The 18,195-nt window shown below is 36.7% G+C and overlaps 1 protein-coding gene and 1 long non-coding RNA gene across 51 annotated transcripts in view; one reads left to right on the forward strand and one right to left on the reverse strand.

Annotated features, from left to right (window-relative positions):
- The window catches only part of LOC112586284, a 50,902-nt gene extending 38,033 nt beyond the window's left edge, over positions 1–12,869 (forward strand). Inside the window, exon 4 of the long non-coding RNA XR_006552410.1 lies at positions 12,747–12,869. This is a non-coding gene — a long non-coding RNA (uncharacterized LOC112586284). The remainder of the gene's footprint in view (positions 1–12,746) is intronic.
- ANK2 (ankyrin 2) overlaps positions 1–18,195 on the reverse strand; it is a 700,483-nt gene that overhangs the window by 127,787 nt on the left and 554,501 nt on the right. For 40 of the 50 annotated variants that reach the window (XM_044946103.2, XM_044946112.2, XM_044946098.2 and 37 more), the window contains 6 exons: positions 17,861–17,959; positions 12,799–12,984; positions 12,334–12,357; positions 9,270–9,368; positions 7,861–7,959; positions 924–1,022 (listed from right to left, as the gene is read on the reverse strand). In XM_044946103.2, coding sequence (XP_044802038.2) covers positions 924–1,022; positions 7,861–7,959; positions 9,270–9,368; positions 12,334–12,357; positions 12,799–12,984; positions 17,861–17,959 — 606 coding nt within the window. The remainder of the gene's footprint in view (positions 1–923; positions 1,023–7,860; positions 7,960–9,269; positions 9,369–12,333; positions 12,358–12,798; positions 12,985–17,860; positions 17,960–18,195) is intronic. The other 10 variants (XM_044946132.2, XM_044946095.2, XM_044946116.2 and 7 more) reach the window with 1 other exon arrangement.

Below are 18,195 nucleotides of genomic sequence, written 5' to 3' on the forward strand. Positions count from 1 at the left end.
ATAATTGGAAGTTATACATTTAATATAAAATAAAGTTGGCTTAAAACTCAACACTCAGAAAACTAAGATCACAGCATCCAGTCCCATCACTTTATGGCAAATAGATGGGGAAACAGTGGAAAAAGTGACAGACTTTATTTTGGGGGGTTCCAAAATCATTGCAGATGGTGACTGCATCCATGAAATTAAAAGATGCTTATTCCTTGGAAGAAAAGTTATGACCAACATAGACAGCATACTAAAAAGCAGAGACATTACTTTGCCAACAAAGGTCCGTCTAGTCAAGGCTATGGTTTATCCAACAGTCATGTATGGATGTGAGAGTTCGACTATAAAGAAAGCTGAGTGCCAAAGAACTGATGCTTTTGAGCTGTGGTGTTGGAGAAGACTCTTGAGAGTCCCTTGGACTGAAGGAGATATAACCAGTCCATCCTAAAGGAAATCAGTCCTGAATATTCATTGGAAGGACTGATGTTGAATGAAACTCCAATACTTTGGCCACCTGATGCGAAGAAGTAACTCATTGGAAAAGACCCTGATGCTGGGAAAGATTGAAGGCAGGAGGAGAAGGGGAGGACAGAGGATGAGATAGTTGGATGGCATCACCAACTCAATGGACATGAGTTTGAGTAAACTCCGAGAGTTGGTGATAGACAGGGAGGCCTGGCAGGCTGCAGTCCATGGCATCACACAGAGTTGGACATGACTGAGCGACTGAACTGAACTGAACCAACACATTTAATACACCTCAATGTATGTATTTTTAAAATAATTTTTAAAGTTTGATATCTACGACTCATTCCTCAAACACAACTATTGAGGAACTAGAATATGCTCAGCTGATGCTTTGATTTTAAGAATAGATACTATCAAAAAATGTCTTAAAGAGTTTGCTGGACACCGTCTTCCTCATAACAACTCACCTTCGTCCTTGCCAGCAAGGGAGCGCCCCGCTCCAGCAGAAGCTCCACCACTTGGTCATGACCGCTTCTTGCAGCACAATGAAGGGGTGTCAACCCATCCTGCCAAAAGAATGAAAGATAGGCCTGAGTTCATTTTAAACAAACAAACCAAGATTGTATCTGTTGCCATCTTGAAGAGAGGGTTTCCTAAATTCAGTCCCAGTGACTCAGATCAGTGAAAGAATTGCTATCAGTTAAGTGATAGAGAAGAAAACTTAAGAGAGAAAACAACATAGAGAGATATTGATAGAAAAAGAAAGGCAAAGACAAAACAGAAAGAGGGAGAGAATAAGAGAAATCCCATGTGTGGAGGTTCAACGTAAAAAAAACCCCAAAACTGTGGCTGGTCATGAATTTGCATATTGAGGAAGCTGGAGAAGCAAAGTGTGCTGCATTTGTTGAACTTCAAAGTCCTACTTGCCTGGAGCCACCCCCAGAGATGATATTTGATGACTCTATTTTCATTCTGGTTATCCTAACACAGCTTCTAAAAATTCTTGTTAATCTAACTTGTCCATCTATCTTCTCTCTTGAATTGTCACTTTTGATAAATTCTTCTGAAATGTTCCATGAGGCTTATAAAAAAAGAAGGGTCATTTTTTTTCACCTTCTTCTAAAGGTTTCTGCTCATATTTTCATCATTTTACAAAATACATAATTATTTTTCAAAGATTAAATTTATTATCAGTAAATAGTGTTAAAATAGTGTCAAAATTATGGCACAACTGCATGTTATGCTATTTATAAAACTTTCTGACCTTGATAACGTCACGGGTAGTTTTTAACTCTAGGGCAATCTCCAATACTTTGGCCACCTGATGTGAAGAACTGACTCACTGGAAAAAAGACCCTGATGCTGGGAAAGATTGAAGGCAGGAGGAGAAGGGAACGACAGAGAATGAGATGGTTGGATGTCCATGATGGACATGAGTTTGAGCATGCTTCAGGAGTTGGTGATGGACAGGGAAGCCTGGCGTGCTGCAGTCCATGGGGTTGCAAAGAGTCGGACACAACTGAGCAACTGAACTGAACTGAATCTCCAAGTACCCTCTGTCTTTTGGGTTTTATTTCTCTTTAGGGTAACATGGCCCAAGAGCAGAATAGATGGAAAATATGACATAAGATATATAACATATATAAAACAAGATATAAGAACAATGGGTAAGAAGCAAAACAGAAAATAAAACCCTGAGTACATAAATTTACTAGTGACTTCAGATTTAAAGGGGAAAAAAAAGGATTGTCTCAGGAAAAGAGGTTGAGAAGGTATGTAGTAGTTGAGAAAATGAGGGATGACAAGCAGTTAAGAGGACTTTAGAAGCTTCTGATTTATCCAGAATTTTAATGGCCTATCTTTTGTGTTTCTGCTTCAGCGACCGCTATCTCTGGGTTATGTTTTCCTCCTGATGAATATCACTCATCTGGATTGCAACACTCTTCCTGATCCAACATTCTGTGATGTCTAAGCTAGCTATCTTCCATTTGCCCTTGCAGATCTGTGCTCTACCCTTCTCCATTGTGGGCTACCCTGCCCCCTGGCTTCAGGCTGGGGTTGGCCAATGGGATACACAGCAAGACATGGAAGCAACTTCCTGAAGGATCTTCTGGGTCTGGCAGTGACTCTTTAACCAAGTTTGCACTCCTACCAAAGCAGCCTTCTGTGTACAGCTCTCTCCTTTGAAGGGCAGGTGACCTCTTCTCACCTTTCAGACCTAGGGTTGGTAATGAGCCCTGCTGGCAACTAGTCCCAGGGATATGTCACCTTCCCTGTTGCCTCCCATTCAGTCCAGCTACAATGGTGTAAATAAGCCCTTGAATAATCTCTATTCAAATTATCACATTTGAGTCATTTGATCTTGGCTAGGACCTTAATGATAACTGATCCTTGCTTTGTTAAATCTATTTGGCCAGTCATCTGATTTTGGCTAGGACCTTAATGATAACTATTCCTTGCTTTGTTAAATCTATTTAGCCAGTATTGAGATACTAATAACCAAAACAGACCCTGCAGTTTCGGGGTAGCTGAGAATTAGCATGAAAAGACTGTCTTCTCAGCAAAAATATATATATAAACTACTGCAGTTGGGATGCCAATTTAAAGTTTGCCAAAAGGAACTTAAACGAAAAGCTGTGTGGGCAAGGTGATTACCATGCTGATGCATTTGTATACTGGTACCAGTGACTGGTGGTGGACATACTGAGCACTGGTTGCTGTATTATTAGTGAAACAGCAATTAGATGCAACTTTATATCTCAAACGTATTCTTGGTGGGGGCTTCATGGAGATCTAGAGTTTGCAAAATCCAACACAGTGAATGAAGACATGACGTGCACAGTCCAGCACGTGGTCTCTGGAACCACTGAGCTCTGGGTGTGAGTGTGTCTTGCATCCACCCACCATGGGTGAATCTGCCTGAGGCTCTGCTTCACGATATGTTGAATGAGGATGGTTTTTCTTACCCAGTTTAACTTACAGCCTTGTTTGAAAGATGAAGGGATGCTATTTTATCACTTTTAGAAAAGGCAGAGTATTGCTTTCTAAAGATTATATGAAATATTCATTGCATAATCATTTTGAAACCTCCAAAATGCTCTCAGAGTAATAGGACAATATGGAGAACACTTAAATAACCCACCAGAATATCAAGGAACACTAAGGGTTAAATAATTGGTTCTACAAATAAATATTACAATTTAGTGATGGAATTTATCTGTCTGTATAAATGATATGTAAATTGTATCAAATTCAAGTTGCCCAACATTATCAATCTGGGAAGATTTTGGATATATTCTAAACAGTACAGCATCTCATTCCGTCCCAAATCTTTATTGAGATGTTTTGTATTCAAGAATGTTTTAAACTCTTTTTACTCTTAGGAGCTATTACCTGTTCATTACCTTTTTTTTTTTTAACTTACATTCTTAAGACTGTATTTGAAGATTACCTTTTCCCCCTGCTTCCCTGTGTTCTCTTCCCCCCACCACACTGGAATCATTTCAAATCACACTGCAATGTCTGTAATCCTTAAAGGAACACCATTTATCTGGCTAGTAACCCACAGCATTAGCTTCTTACAACCATTTCTCTTCTTATCTTTTCCTCTCCTCCCTGTCAGCTTAGATTATTCTTCCAGCAACATATCCTGAAGTCTGTGTGTTAATATAAGCTCTGCTAACTACTAAGCTGTGTGTCCTTGGTTACGTTATTTAACTCCTCTGAAACTCATTTTTCACATTGGTAGTCTCATTTCTCAATTGAAACCACCATATTTTCTCAACAAGTAAACAATAATATTTGGTAAGTTGTTAGGAAGATGAATTAAGACGATATTAGCATAGTACTTAACAGGGTGCCTAGAACAGCATGTGCATATGACAACTTATAGCCACCGCTACCACTTTAATTATTACTTCTAATAATGAGTAGCAAGGGTGATCTCTTTCTCTGATGCACTGTTTTTCATTAATCATCCTCCAATGTTTTTTGTATACTTTTATTGCTTGCATTGAAATAGATATTTCAATATTTTAACCATAATCCTTATAGGAAGTATTTCCACATTAGATAAAAATAAGTTTAAAAATAAAAAAGAATAATGCCTTTAATAAAAGTTGAATTAATAATATCATGCTTAACTAGTTATAACATTTTGTGTTAACATGAAAATGAGGTTTTTCAGACACCAGAAAACCAAGGCTCTGGTGAAAATGTCTTAAAGTTTCACATGAGATTCTAGTCAATGATGAGAATGCCTCTGAGATGCAAAATGTCTCAGTGATTGATATAATGCTGGTGAAAGTGGTGAGAAATTGTGGGCATGATTTTTTAAATTGCCCCAAAGCCTTTACATATAATATTACAGAATAATATTTATATTATTTAAAATTCCATCAATAGACACATTATTATAGTACCTAAAAAGATAGTCAAAAACAAATACAACATTTTTTAATTTTAAAACATCTTTTTAAAGGACAAAAGAAAAAACAAACCATGAATTGGCCTCCTGATTCCAGACATAGTCCTGGATTTTCAGCATATACCTCTACGTGATTTGACTTTTGGTAAGAAGGATATGGGTCTAATGATTATAGCCCAAACCTAAAGAACATAACAGCTTTTAAAATTCTACTTTGGAAATGAGGAAATATTTTCACTTACAGGAAAAGCTCAGTGCCACCCTCAGCATTGTGACTGATCCCAGGGTACACTGGAATCAGTTCGTGCAAAGCGCTGAGAGTCAATTTTTTGCCTAGCTTTTCTCAATTCTGCGTCAGTGATATGACATGGGTAGCTCTAGCTGGCCATGCTAGAAGTTTGGAAGTAGTTAACCATGCGAATCACCAGAGGAAAGGCTGCAAATCAGAGTCTATAGTTTATTTTTTAAAAGAGCTTAATATTAAGCTTTTACCAGTTCGCTGCTAACCTGCTCCCTTGGGTATTGTTGATATGCATCTCTGAGTACAGGGATCTAGTCTGTCTTTGTTAACAGCTGTATCACTAGGGTTCATAACACCAAATAGGAAATCAATAATTATTTGTTTAAGGAAGGAATGAACAGAAGATCTGCACAATGTGTACAATTAGAAAATCTATTTTCACTTTATAAATACCTGAGTGACATTCTATTTATTTGCTATATCTAAAAGCTACATGGGATGAAATACAGTCCAAATATTCCCTTTAAGAAGAAGAAAGCAATGCTTACACTGACAGAACTAGCCTAAAAATCCATTTCTCAGTACCCTTTTTATGAAAAAGCAACGCTCATTTGCAGTTACACTTTTAAATCATATATGCAAATGTATGAAGGGCAAGCAAATTAGAGCATATTGTAAAGGACAAAGCAAATATTGTGATGGTCAATAAAAACAAAATCAATTGCCTCAATAATGAATGAATACACCAGAAAAGCATTAATAAGAGTAACACGCATCCTTAAAACACTGATGAAGATAATTTTTTTTGCATTTACAAAGTGCTATCTTTACACTGGTCCTCTCAATTACTAGAGAGTCTCAATAGAGACAGACAGGTGAGTGTAAAGGGACTCATTATGTAAGTAATGGACTTAAAGAAGGAGGTACAGAAACTCTTTTTTTCAAATATAGAGAACAAGTAAGCAAATCATGTGACATTATATGTCATTATTCCAAATTCTGCATACCTACAGCATAGCAAGAGAAAAAGCATGCCCTCAAAGCAAAGGGTAGAAAGCACATAAAACCCTGGTGAAAGACACTAGACACCACAGCAAAGATCTTGACAATCAAAGCAAACCATTTCAGAGTTCCCACATGATAATATGACCCAGGTGCTCTGGACCAAATGTCGTAGAGAAATGAGATTTAAAAAGCAACATAGTATAAAGTCATTAAAAACCAAAATGTATAGTCTGGGACTGGTGTAGTTTCTAAAAGCTCCAAGATGATAAGATTTATTAAAATGTTTTTTAGTCTTAAGATTTGCAAGGGAATTAGGTTAGATCTTTATTCCTTCGACTATGAGCATGCAAAGTCCCAGGATTAAACAAAGTGACAATAAAATATCACAAGGGAAATATTCTATCTACTAACTTACATAGACTTCTTCTACCATACATTTCAGAATTTGACATAATAGGGATGTTTAAAGTTTTGCTTAAGTCTATGATTAATCAAATGTACTCGAGAATTAATACTAAAGTACTAGTTTAATGTTTAAGCAAGTAATTGTACATCATTTCCATAACATGATAAAAATTATGAGTAGCTAAGTAATTTATTGGTGGTTCAGCTGGTAAAGAATCCACAATGCAGGAGACCCTGGTTTGATTTCTGTGCCAGGAAGATCCTCTGGAGAAGGGATAGGCTACCCACTCCAGTATTCTTGGGTTTCCCTGGTGGCTCAGATGGTAAAGAATCCACCTGCAATGTAGGAGACCTGGGTTCGATCCTTGGACTGGGAAGATCCCCTAGAGGAGGGCATGGTAACCCACTCCAGTATTCCTGCTTGCAGAATCCTCATGGACAGAGGAGCCTGGTGGGCTACAGTCCATGGGCTGCAAAGAGTCAGACACAACTGAGCGACTAACCACAAAGCACTTAAAAAAATACCTAAGAGTTGATTCTCACACAACCCTATGAGGTAGGTAGTATTATTAGCCTAACTAAGTTTAGAGAAGACAAGTAAAAAGTTAATACCACTCAGCTAGTAAGCAGAAGTAGCATTTGAAATCAGGTAGTCTGCATTCAGAGTCTGCACTTTAAACAGTTGTGTTTTCTTGATATCTTATTATCTAGTTTTTGGGAGTGCATAAAAACTCAGAGCTATATTTTACTCAAAAAATTTGAAATCAATGAAGGGCACTGCCTCTCAGCGTGTTGACATGAATAAACATGCAACATAGTAATAACTGTATGCTTTTTTTTCCATAAGCATACCAGAGATCTCCTGCTCAGATCCCTATAGCACAGCTAGTTAAGAAAAACAACTTAGGAATTGAAAAGTTCAAACCAAAAGATTTTCAACATGTTTTAAAATATTTTTATGTAAAAACCACACTCCCATAGCTTAATGTGTCCTAATGAGTTTGGGCTCTTGATGTTTATGACTAGCCAAATCACAGATGAGCAAGTTCAATCTTTGATCTTTGTGCCCAGAAAATCAGTAAGCAAGAACTTGAAAAACTGTCTCCTTGAGGAGCTAGCATTCTGCTTTTCTGGGTACTTATGAGCAAATATTAATGCCACTTTATCATGTAAAACCTTTATATAATGTATGAAGTTTAAATCAAATCCAAGAAGGTAATTTCCTTGAAAATGCGTTGCTTGTGTTTAGGGACTGTTATTTTAAAGAGCCTGCTAAAAGAATACAAAAAATAATACGGTAGGAAATTGAAAGAACAGAGACACTCACCCTAGTTTTGGCATCAATCTGACCGCCACGATCCAGTAAGAGCTTCACCATATTTGTGTTTCCCCTTTTGGAGGCCACATGCAGAGGAGTGATTCCATTCTACATTGTGGAGAGACCAAACAAGAGCATGTTGGGTGTGACAGGGCATGGTGGTGATGGTTTTGTGACGAAGAGCACAAAGGAGATTGTGACCTATTTTGCAACTTTATCCAAGGTTTCTATGCCTTCAGTGCTTTTGATTTTTAAGGAACAAAAAAAGTACACAAACCACATAGCACTATAGAGAATGGAAAACATTATAAAACTGCATAACTAAGTTAATCAATAACTATGACATATGTACTAAATCTACACATCACAGTCAAGAGACAAAGGAAGCAATTTTGCATAATAGAAGCAAAATTTCAGGTCCTACCTAGGATAGAGCCCTAGTCCAAAGTCTTAAAACATTCATGCACTTAGAGATTCTGGGATCCTAAAGTTTGCTATGCTTAAAAATGGAATACACATATGCCAATAAATACCCAATGGAAAAATGATTCTTAAAAACATCTTCTTCAGAATAATTCAGTATGAAAAACTTGAAAATAAAGCAATATAGTTTCAGGGCAGAAGACTTCTAAGGACAAAAGCACTGTAAGCATGAATTATATGTATTTCTTTTCATGGCTATTCTATAATCATCATGATGTCAAGGATATGTACCTGATTTTTGGTATGCTATGATTTTGCAAAATCAAGTATTACATTTACAGTATATTAAGTATACTGAATTTGATATCTGTCATGTAAGTGAATTCTTTCCAAGGAAAGTATACCATTAAATGTATAACACATCGTAATATCTTTAGCTAATAAGACTCCTCATATGACCAAATTCTCAATTTATTTTGAAAAATCCGTGTCAAATTATGTGCCCTATAATCACTGTTAGGACATAGTATAAATGTACTTATATATTTTATACTGAACATTTTAACAGTTTTTTGTTCACTTGAAGCTTTTCATTCATGATTCACGGTGTGACCTTTAAATGTAACTGCTCATATTGATGTCAGAATCAGCATCTTCCTTATAAAAAATGATCCACATGCATGTGAATTTACACACTATTTTTCACTTGCTGGGTCATAATGACTTCCTACGATTTGAAGAGGAAAAAAAAATGGAAAATCTAATTTCTCCAGCACAGATGAATCCATTAAGAAAAAATAAATAAAATCTTTATCACTGTTTATTTTTACTTTAGCAAAATGCCAAATTCCCTGGCAGTCCAGTGGTTAGGATTCTATGCTCTCACTGCTGAGGGCTCAGTTTAATCCCTGCTCAGGGAACCAAGATGCTGCAAGCCACACAATGTGGCCAATCAATCATAAACTAAATGAAAAGAGAAACACTTTAATCCATACCCTGGCTGTGAAGTCCACAGCAGCTCCCCGGTTTAGAAGGAGAGTTGCCACGTTGACGTTTCCATAGTGGGCAGCAATGTGCAAAGGGGTGAATCCACTCTATGGAAAGCAAAGAAAACAGCAGTCAGTAAAGCATTTTACCTCCATGCGTTGTAGTCCCTGGATTAGTGAAGAAAATCACATGGTAACTGTCTACCTAACACGTGAGCAAAGTACATCAGGTCATAAATGCTTTAATAAGATTTTTAAGTTTGAGTGGTGTCATTTAAATTTAGTGGTAAATAAGTCAACATAAAAAGGTAAACGAATATCCTCTATTTCTTGGCAACATTATTTCTAATTGCTATAACAATTTATTTATTTATGAGATTGGTTGTTTATATAAAACCATGTTTCCTGAGTTGATTTAGCTTTAAAGCAAAACAAAATATGATTAAACAACAGTATTTTTTCAGCCATAGAATATAACTATGAATAAAGAATGTTTTCTCCAGAGAAAATTTCACATCTTCTATTTTTAAAATTTGTGTTTTGGTTTGGGTGTTTTTCAAAATGAAAAATAGCATTGGCTGACAATTGTATCTTTGGAACTATGAATATACTGTGAAAAATTCTTACAGAAGATATACAATTTCATCCCACATCATTTATACTATCCTGATATTTCTATCCTCTTTAACAACTGAGTTTTATCACTCTACATTGTTATGAAAAAAAGTTTAAAAGCAATAGTTAAACAATACAGTAGAATAAATATGAATATAAAATAAAGAAAAATTAAGTGGAATCCAAATTTGAATATTAATTAAACTAAATTTTATCAGTAAGACTAATATAAAAATACATTAAATAAATCATATGAGCATTAGAAAACAGTTTACTCTCAGTGTTTTAAAAATGAGTCTGAAAATCTTAAATAGAGAAAAGCATATTTCCTTTCATTTTTGCTAATGAAAGCGTAGTTAGAAATTTCTGTCATTTTCATAGCAGAAGCATACTGATTCTTTTCTTTTTTACCATATTAAAAAAAGCATTGTTCCTGCTCTCCATAATTTCCATTGCTTAATAAAAGATAATAGGAGCAATAAAGACTGTTCCAGTAAAACTGGATATCAAATCCTGCAGTTTTGAGGCCATTTTGCATTGCCCTCTTTTGTTTGAAATGAATTTTGATATACACAATATTGTTTTTAAGAAATGTTACTCACATCACAACCATTATTTTCCTATTCACTTGGTGACTTTGCTTTTAAAATGGCCTAAATAAGTATTCAGATACCTTAGGTAACAGAAATTCCTCTGTGCTAGTAGCCAAATTAGCTGCAAATAATTTCCGACTCTAGTGATGCAAGATACAAAATAAGAATAGCAACTATCAATCCAAAGCCTACGCTTATAGTCATGATATTTTTATTTTGTGTCTACATGATGCCAAATATTCATGTCAATATACAAGAAAAAAAAATCAGCCTACAATCTGGGGGCTATTTTACAAAATGTCAAACTTTAATATTTTAGGAAATAATTGACTAATGTTTTTCATTTTTATCTTGATATTTCCTGTCACCCAGTCATATCCTGAACATGTGTCTATTATTTGAGTTACAATTTAATTTCAGAAAAACACAGAGATCGCTGATGAATCATTTTCAAATTATTCAAGTATAATAATATTATTTTTCCCATTTTCAGAAATAAACTAATTTATTGGTTGACACAGCCTCATTGAAAATCCACAGTGATGCCTCATGCTGTGACTCTTGGATTAGCATGAGGCTGGTGTAAGCCCCTCAGGAATCCTTCCCTGATTAACAGGGAGATGGAAGGCTCAGGTCACGATTCTACTGTGGTTTGATGGGTTTCTCTTCTTTGTTATTCTACTGTCCTTGAAGAAATACTTCCAACTCAGTATGTATCTACTCAAATTGCTGCATAATGATTGGATCCAACACTGCTTTCAAAAATGTAAACAATTACCAAAAATCACTTAAAAGTAAAAAATATTAAAATCAGTAATTAAGATATATCAATTTGTATTATTTCAGTCTTGAGCAATTTCACCAAGCAGTTGCACATTTTTTAAAAGTCTCTGACCTAAGATTTGGAACAGAAGAAATGATATGAATAATTTAAGTCTATTCACATCTCAATGAATAAACTAGTTAATAAACAGGTATTAGTTTTAGAAATACACTACTAATACTAAGCACAAATGCCAGGTCCACAACCCAGTGATCATATGAAATGTTAATCTAGAGAATTTCCTCAGCAAAGTGAAAATCAATGTACAGAAACAGTCACTTGCCTTTGAAGGTTAAATTTTATAATACAGGTTAATTTTTATAATACACTTTCAATGGTTTTTGTATTAGTGCCTCTTGATAGCAACAAAGAGAAACCACTACACACACACACACTCACACATACTCTCTCTCTCTCTCTCCCACACACACACACACACACACACACACTCTAAACCAAATGCTCTTATTGATTTTGTTGGTGGATGGGACTTATTTAGGCATGTGGAAAACACATGATTTCATGACAACTATTACCAGATAGCAAGATGATGAAAATATTTTGCTCATGATATGCTCAACATCATTACTGATTATATACAACGTGGTAAAAAATGACAAAAAAGGGCAATTGCAAAGAGATAAGAGGATGAAACACTGGCAGAGCAACCTCCTTAAATTACACTTCACTAGATTCTAAATGGAGAATTCTCATTAAGAGAAGGAGGTCACATCTCTTATTGGCAAAAAGTTAATAATAAAGCTCACTTAGTAAAATACATATTATGGAACAATATTGTTTCATGCTCTACTCTAATGAGCTATTTAAATAGTTATACTGATTAATAATGTTTCAAAAATATGTTATATTAAAATTTTTGAATTACCTATTTGCCCTAATTATGGGCAAAGTTTCCAAATTAATTTCCTTATAATGAAAGTTCTAATCATTAGTATGAATTAGTGAGCATTTATTCTAATTGGACAAAAAACACAATAAAATTTTTAAAAAGATATATTTTGGTATAACCACAATACTGTACCTCGGTTGTCCTATTCACCATCATCTGAAGCAGTGTTGTGTGGGGAAAAGAGGGAAGATATTACACAGTGCAAAATTAAGGAAACAATCAACCTGCTTTCTGCAATTGGCTACACCATTCCAACATGCCAAAATGCATTCTATTTAGCAAAGGCAACCATAACACTATACCATACAATTGTATCTTTCTATTTCTGTTCCTGTTATTTTTTATCATAAATAGAATAAATAAGAAGATTTCTAAAAAGCTTCACCTTTTGGAGAAAATTATCTTATAGGGTTCTTTTTTGTTTTCTTACTGTACCCAGTAGACAGTCCCCTTTATTCTGAAATACCTCTGAAAGTAACATCTCTTTTGATGACCAGAAGTAATTTTGCATTATCACCATGGCCTACTTCTTTATCATCCCCCAGGAGGAAGCCGGCAGCTGAAGAGTTCCTGCCCACAAGTACGTGCAGCTTTTACCTTGGACTGTACGTCAGCGTTGTGATCGTTCTGAAGCAGGAGGGCGGCAGATTTGGTGTCATCTTTCCTGGCTGCAATATGCAGAGCTGGCAGCCTCACCTTCCCTTTGGTGTCGTTCTCCAGGAGGATGGCCACTGCCTGGTTGTGTCCCTGCTGGAGCGCCACCGCCAGGGGCGTAAAGCCATCCTGGGGAGACAGAAGGAAAAAATTTCCATCAACTTTGGGAAGCCTGGTATTCAACTCCAAGAGACAGTGCATCTCATTTTCAAATTAAAGATTAAGATTGACAAAAACATTGGAAGGAATAAATATTACTGTGAAGACTGAAGCAAATTATAGTCATTTATTATTCTATACACTGGCTTCATCAGATATTTTAAAATATCTATTCTATACATACTTTTAAAAACATCTGCCTTTCCTAATGAAGCATACTGCACACAGGATATGCTCAATTATGTCTTGAATCTGAAAATATAAATTAGAAGCAACCCGAAGTGATGCCTGCTTATACAAAGAAAACTGTGGGAAGGGGAGAAATAATGAAAACCAAGTCTGACTGATATGGTAGCCAACACAGGGGAAAAAATGACATGATTAACTTTGCAAGCTGCTAAATATCTCTGTATTGATTAGGGAAAACAACAGCTGTTAATGGAAGGGTCTATTACCAATTAATTTGGGAAAACTGGGACATAATATGATCTAAAATTCTTTGGCAAATAAGGCTAATTCATTAATTTTGCACTTAGTTGAATTATATATTGTCTTTTGAATATAAAATTGTGCTAAATAATGTAGAAAATCAGCCTTTCACTTTGGCAAACTTCAAAAACAATTAAAGAAATACCACAGATCATCAAAGCTAGAGGAGTCTTAGCCGTAGATGGATAACCATGCTAGAAAACTGGGAAGCTATATTTTCTCTCTAGAAACATGTATTCAAAAATGGAAAGGGGACAAGTAGGAAAAAATATACTCTAGGCTCTGTTAATGTGAAAACCTCCCTTAATTCACAAAAGCTAGAAAACAAGTCTCAGAGTTAAACGTTTCCATTCACAGAGGAGACAAGAGGAATTGAATGGCACATATAACAAATGCATACCAGACACAATGGCTGTTTAACCACATCTAACTGCTCCATTTGTTTCCAAAGATGATTTTTAAAAAGGTAACTGTAGGACTCCCCTGGTGGCTCAGTGGTAAAGAATCCTACCTGCCACTGCAGGAGACACGGGTTTGATCCCTGGTCCAGGAAGATCCCACATGCTGTCAGCAACCAAGCCCATGTACCACAACTATTGAGCCTGTGCTCTAGAGCCCAAGAACTGCAATTATTGAGCCCACAGGCCACAACTACCGAAGCCCATGTGCCCTAGAGCCCGGGTTCCGCAATGAGAGAAGCCGCCACCGTGAGAAGCTCACGCAGTGCAATGAAGGCAGGCTCCGCTTGCCACAGCTAGAGAAAAAGCTTGCACAGCAACAAAGGCCCAGCACAACCAAAAATACGTTAATTAATTAGCTAATTTTTAAAAAAGGTAACTGTAGACTTTGGAGGGAAAATCATTTTCCTCAAATGTCCATATCATATATGCACTACCACAATAAGGACTGAACTTTTAAAATTAGAATTGAATTTCAAATCAACACATTACTTAATGAAATGGAAGAGTAAAGCATGTAGTGTTGTAAGATGAAAGAGAGTAGCCTAAATTTGGAACTTTGGCACAACTTAAGTCCTCTGTGAAGGAGGAAAGAACAGGCTCATTATCATTTACATATTTAATTTGATTTCCCCCGCAACAGGGGGATAGTTTATATTAAAAGAGTGTGAAGTTTATTTTTTTCTTAGAGACGAGTCATTTGCTGACAGTACAGGGCCTGATTTAAAAATTCCTAGCTTTCAATTTTGGTAACATTCAGGAAGAAGGAAGAAAGTACAAAATTATAAAAATGATACTGGATGGACAGATAACTCCCTGCAGAGAATTTAACTTTGAATCTCCACCACATGATTTCATTCTAATCTACACTTCATGGAAGAAGAGTAAATATTTGAAATTATTTTTTTTCAAGTATCTCCACTATCTCTATGAAAAGGAAACCAATATTAAAATTCAATACGCTTCATTTTTCACCATCTATTTACCAATGCCAAGTGCTATAATTATGGGAAATTTCAGAACTTTAAATATTTCATTTCAAATATGAGTTTCACTGCCATACTGAATGATCTCAAAGTATCTGATAAACTGGTCGTAATGTCTTGCTTAGTAATTTTTGCAAATTAGGGCTATTAATGGGTTCAGGGTGTCTTCTTTAGGTATTTTCATACATGCACACATGATCGTTGAAGGTATTTAGCAATACAGCCTAAAATATCACATAGTAATCAACAATCAATAAAGCCCTGTGAAGATGTCATTTATTCACAGAATGATAACTAAAGCATGCACTCATGCATGTTCAGTTGGGTCTGACTCTTTGCGACCCCATGGACTGTAGTCTGCCAGGCTCCTCTGTCCACGGAATGTTCCAGGCAAGAATACCAGAGTGGGGTGCCATCTTTTCCTCCAGGGGATTCCCGAGCTAGGGATCAAACTCCCATCTGCTGCATTGGCAGGTGGATTTTTTACCACTGTGTCACCTGGGAAGCCCAACAGACTAAAGTGAAACATGCAAAGAGTTTTCCATTAGTGCATTTTCTGATAACCATTAAGGCCAGTGGTGTGGAATAACCAATTAAGTTTCTATATGTCCACTCAGAAAAAATTATAGTTATTTAAATGATTAAGGGGCTTCCCCGGTCGTTCAGCAGTAAAGAATCCGCCTGTAATGCAGGAGACTCAAGAGATATGGGATGGATCCCCTGGTCAGGGAGATCCCCTGAAGGACGAAATGGCAACCCCCTCCAATATTCTCTCTTGGAAAATTCCATGGGCAGAGCAGCCTGGAGAGCTACAGTCCATGACATTGCAAAAGTCGGACACAACTGAGGATTCCTAATGCAAATGATTAAAAAATGAAACAACAGGCGTAAATGAGTTTAAACCAAGATTCAAAACCCCATGCGATTGACTTGCAAAAGCCACACTTCTGTGTGGAAATCAAAGACCATTTTCATTTTCTGAGAACCACAGTGTGACATGGACTCAACCAATGCAACATACATAAAAAGGTGTTAATATTTCTGGAAACAGACTGAGATGGCACAGAGGTCTAGTCTGGAGGAGCCATGAGACAGCTAAGAGTGCTGGCAGGCTGCGTTTCTCTAAACCATACGCTAGAAATAGTAAGTCTGTATGATCAGCAGAATTCTGTAGTGTAAAGATTTCTCTAGGTAAATGATTCTGTTTTCAAGGAAATAAAACACATGCAGATAAGCATATTTAGCTACAATTCTCAGAGGATGTGATGTAGAGATATAGTCTCCTATTATTACCCAAGCTGTGCCTGAGGATGTTCACATGCCACTCATTGACAGAATTAGTGTCTCAGAAAGTCATAAAATCAATCATAAAATCATAATTATAAAAATCACACTGTACTCATGTGGTAAGAGGGTAAAATCTGTGTGTGCTGAGTAGAGAACATGAAATCGTTTCACACTGGGTAGTTGTATTTTCCATGGTACCCCACTCCAGTACTCCTGCCTGGAAAATCCCATGGATGGAGGAGCCTGGAAGGCTGCAGTCCATGGGGTCGCTGAGGGTCGGATATGACTGATCGACTTCACTTTCACTTTTCACTTTCCTGCATTGGAGAAGGAAATGGCAACCCACTCCAGTGTTCTTGCCTGGAGAATCCCAGGGACGGGAGAGCCTGGTGGGCTGCCGTCTATGGGGTCGCACAGAGTCGGACACGACTGAAGCGACTTAGCAGCAGCAGCAGTTGTATTTTCCAGTCATAAGCAGGAAACGTGGTCTCATTAATAGTGATGTCTCGGGATTGTTTTTAGCTAATGAGAATAAGCTGTCAGAAAGTTACTATGAGGCTCCATAAAAAGCTTTCTATCAAAGGGCCTGGACATGAATTCAATGGATTATAATGACCTCTCCGCACAATGCACGGCAGAATGCAGGTTGTGTTTATTTCATCTGGAGATTTAATTGCCCATAAAGGAGGTCATTTAGACATTAAAAATTAACGAGGCAGTTTCTATTAGTCATCTTTCACTCCAGGCCGGGAGTTTTAAAGTTTTGTCAGTGGAGCCACAGAACAAGAACCAGGGAAGTTACAGCTGATTGAAATGGGTGAGGAGAGGCATGTCCCAATGGAGGTCTCCTCCCTTCCTCTCCTGTGTCACCTGCTCCCAACCTTCCGGGGCCCCTGAGCATTTCCCCCAGGCTTGAAAACATCCTGACCATCAGGTACAAATCACTATTCCAAACAGTCACTAAATTCACTCCTTAATCTGCCTAGGGCAAAAATCAGAAGGAAAATACAAAGCAGGTTCTGCTTATCGGAGGACACACACAGGGAAAGGAAAGTGATACACTACGTTGGCTCATTCCAAAACCATTTTTATGTCTGGATGCCCTGAATATTTGGAGACTGGATTGATTTTGAACATTCTACTCAGTGGCTGCCATAACCACAGTCATACAACCACGTCATAATTTGAACTTCAGAAATACGAACAGCTTTCTGATGTCCTATTCCTGATGAAACTGTACAAATACAAAGAACTATGAATCAGTGCTTATCACTAAAAAAAAAGCCCCTTTAAGGAATTGTATTAGATCCTAACAAAGATAAAATATTGATGAAAAGAGATGGGTAGAATTTACTATAATTTGATTTTAGAATGGTATAAAGCTCCAAAAAAGCTACAGAATGGCAAAATGGATGGAAGCATGATTTCACATAAGAATACACTGATATGAATCCCAAATTATAAACTCATTGAACTGTGCACTGGATTGCTCGTTCATGGCCACTGTTGTACAATAGTGATATAAACATTCCTAAAATAAAGATAATGGAGACCTTTTACAGCTAGATACAAAGAAAATGGACATTAAGTCAAAAAAATTCAAGTCTTTAGAGTTGACAGTCTTACCTCAGTAGCGGTGCTCTGATTAGCTCCATTTTCCAGCAAATATTTTACAACATCAATGTGATTCTCTTGGGCAGCCATGTATAAAGGAGTGAAGCCATTCTGAGGACAGACAGTGAAACAGGTATCTTCAATCATTTGACAAGTTTAAACCAGGGAAGAATACAAGACAAGGAAAGAATGAATACTATGAAGAAAAATTTTGAAATGTTGAAACAAATAACATACCTTCACACTGAAGAAGTCATACCTGCATTTACCATCATAAAATTAGACAAAATCAAAGTTAACCAATTCCCACCTAAGATATTTCAAAGGAGGAGGAGAAATGGAAGAAA

This window comes from Bubalus bubalis, chromosome 7 (assembly GCF_019923935.1).
Source record: "Bubalus bubalis isolate 160015118507 breed Murrah chromosome 7, NDDB_SH_1, whole genome shotgun sequence".
Lineage (NCBI taxonomy): Eukaryota > Metazoa > Chordata > Mammalia > Artiodactyla > Bovidae > Bubalus > Bubalus bubalis.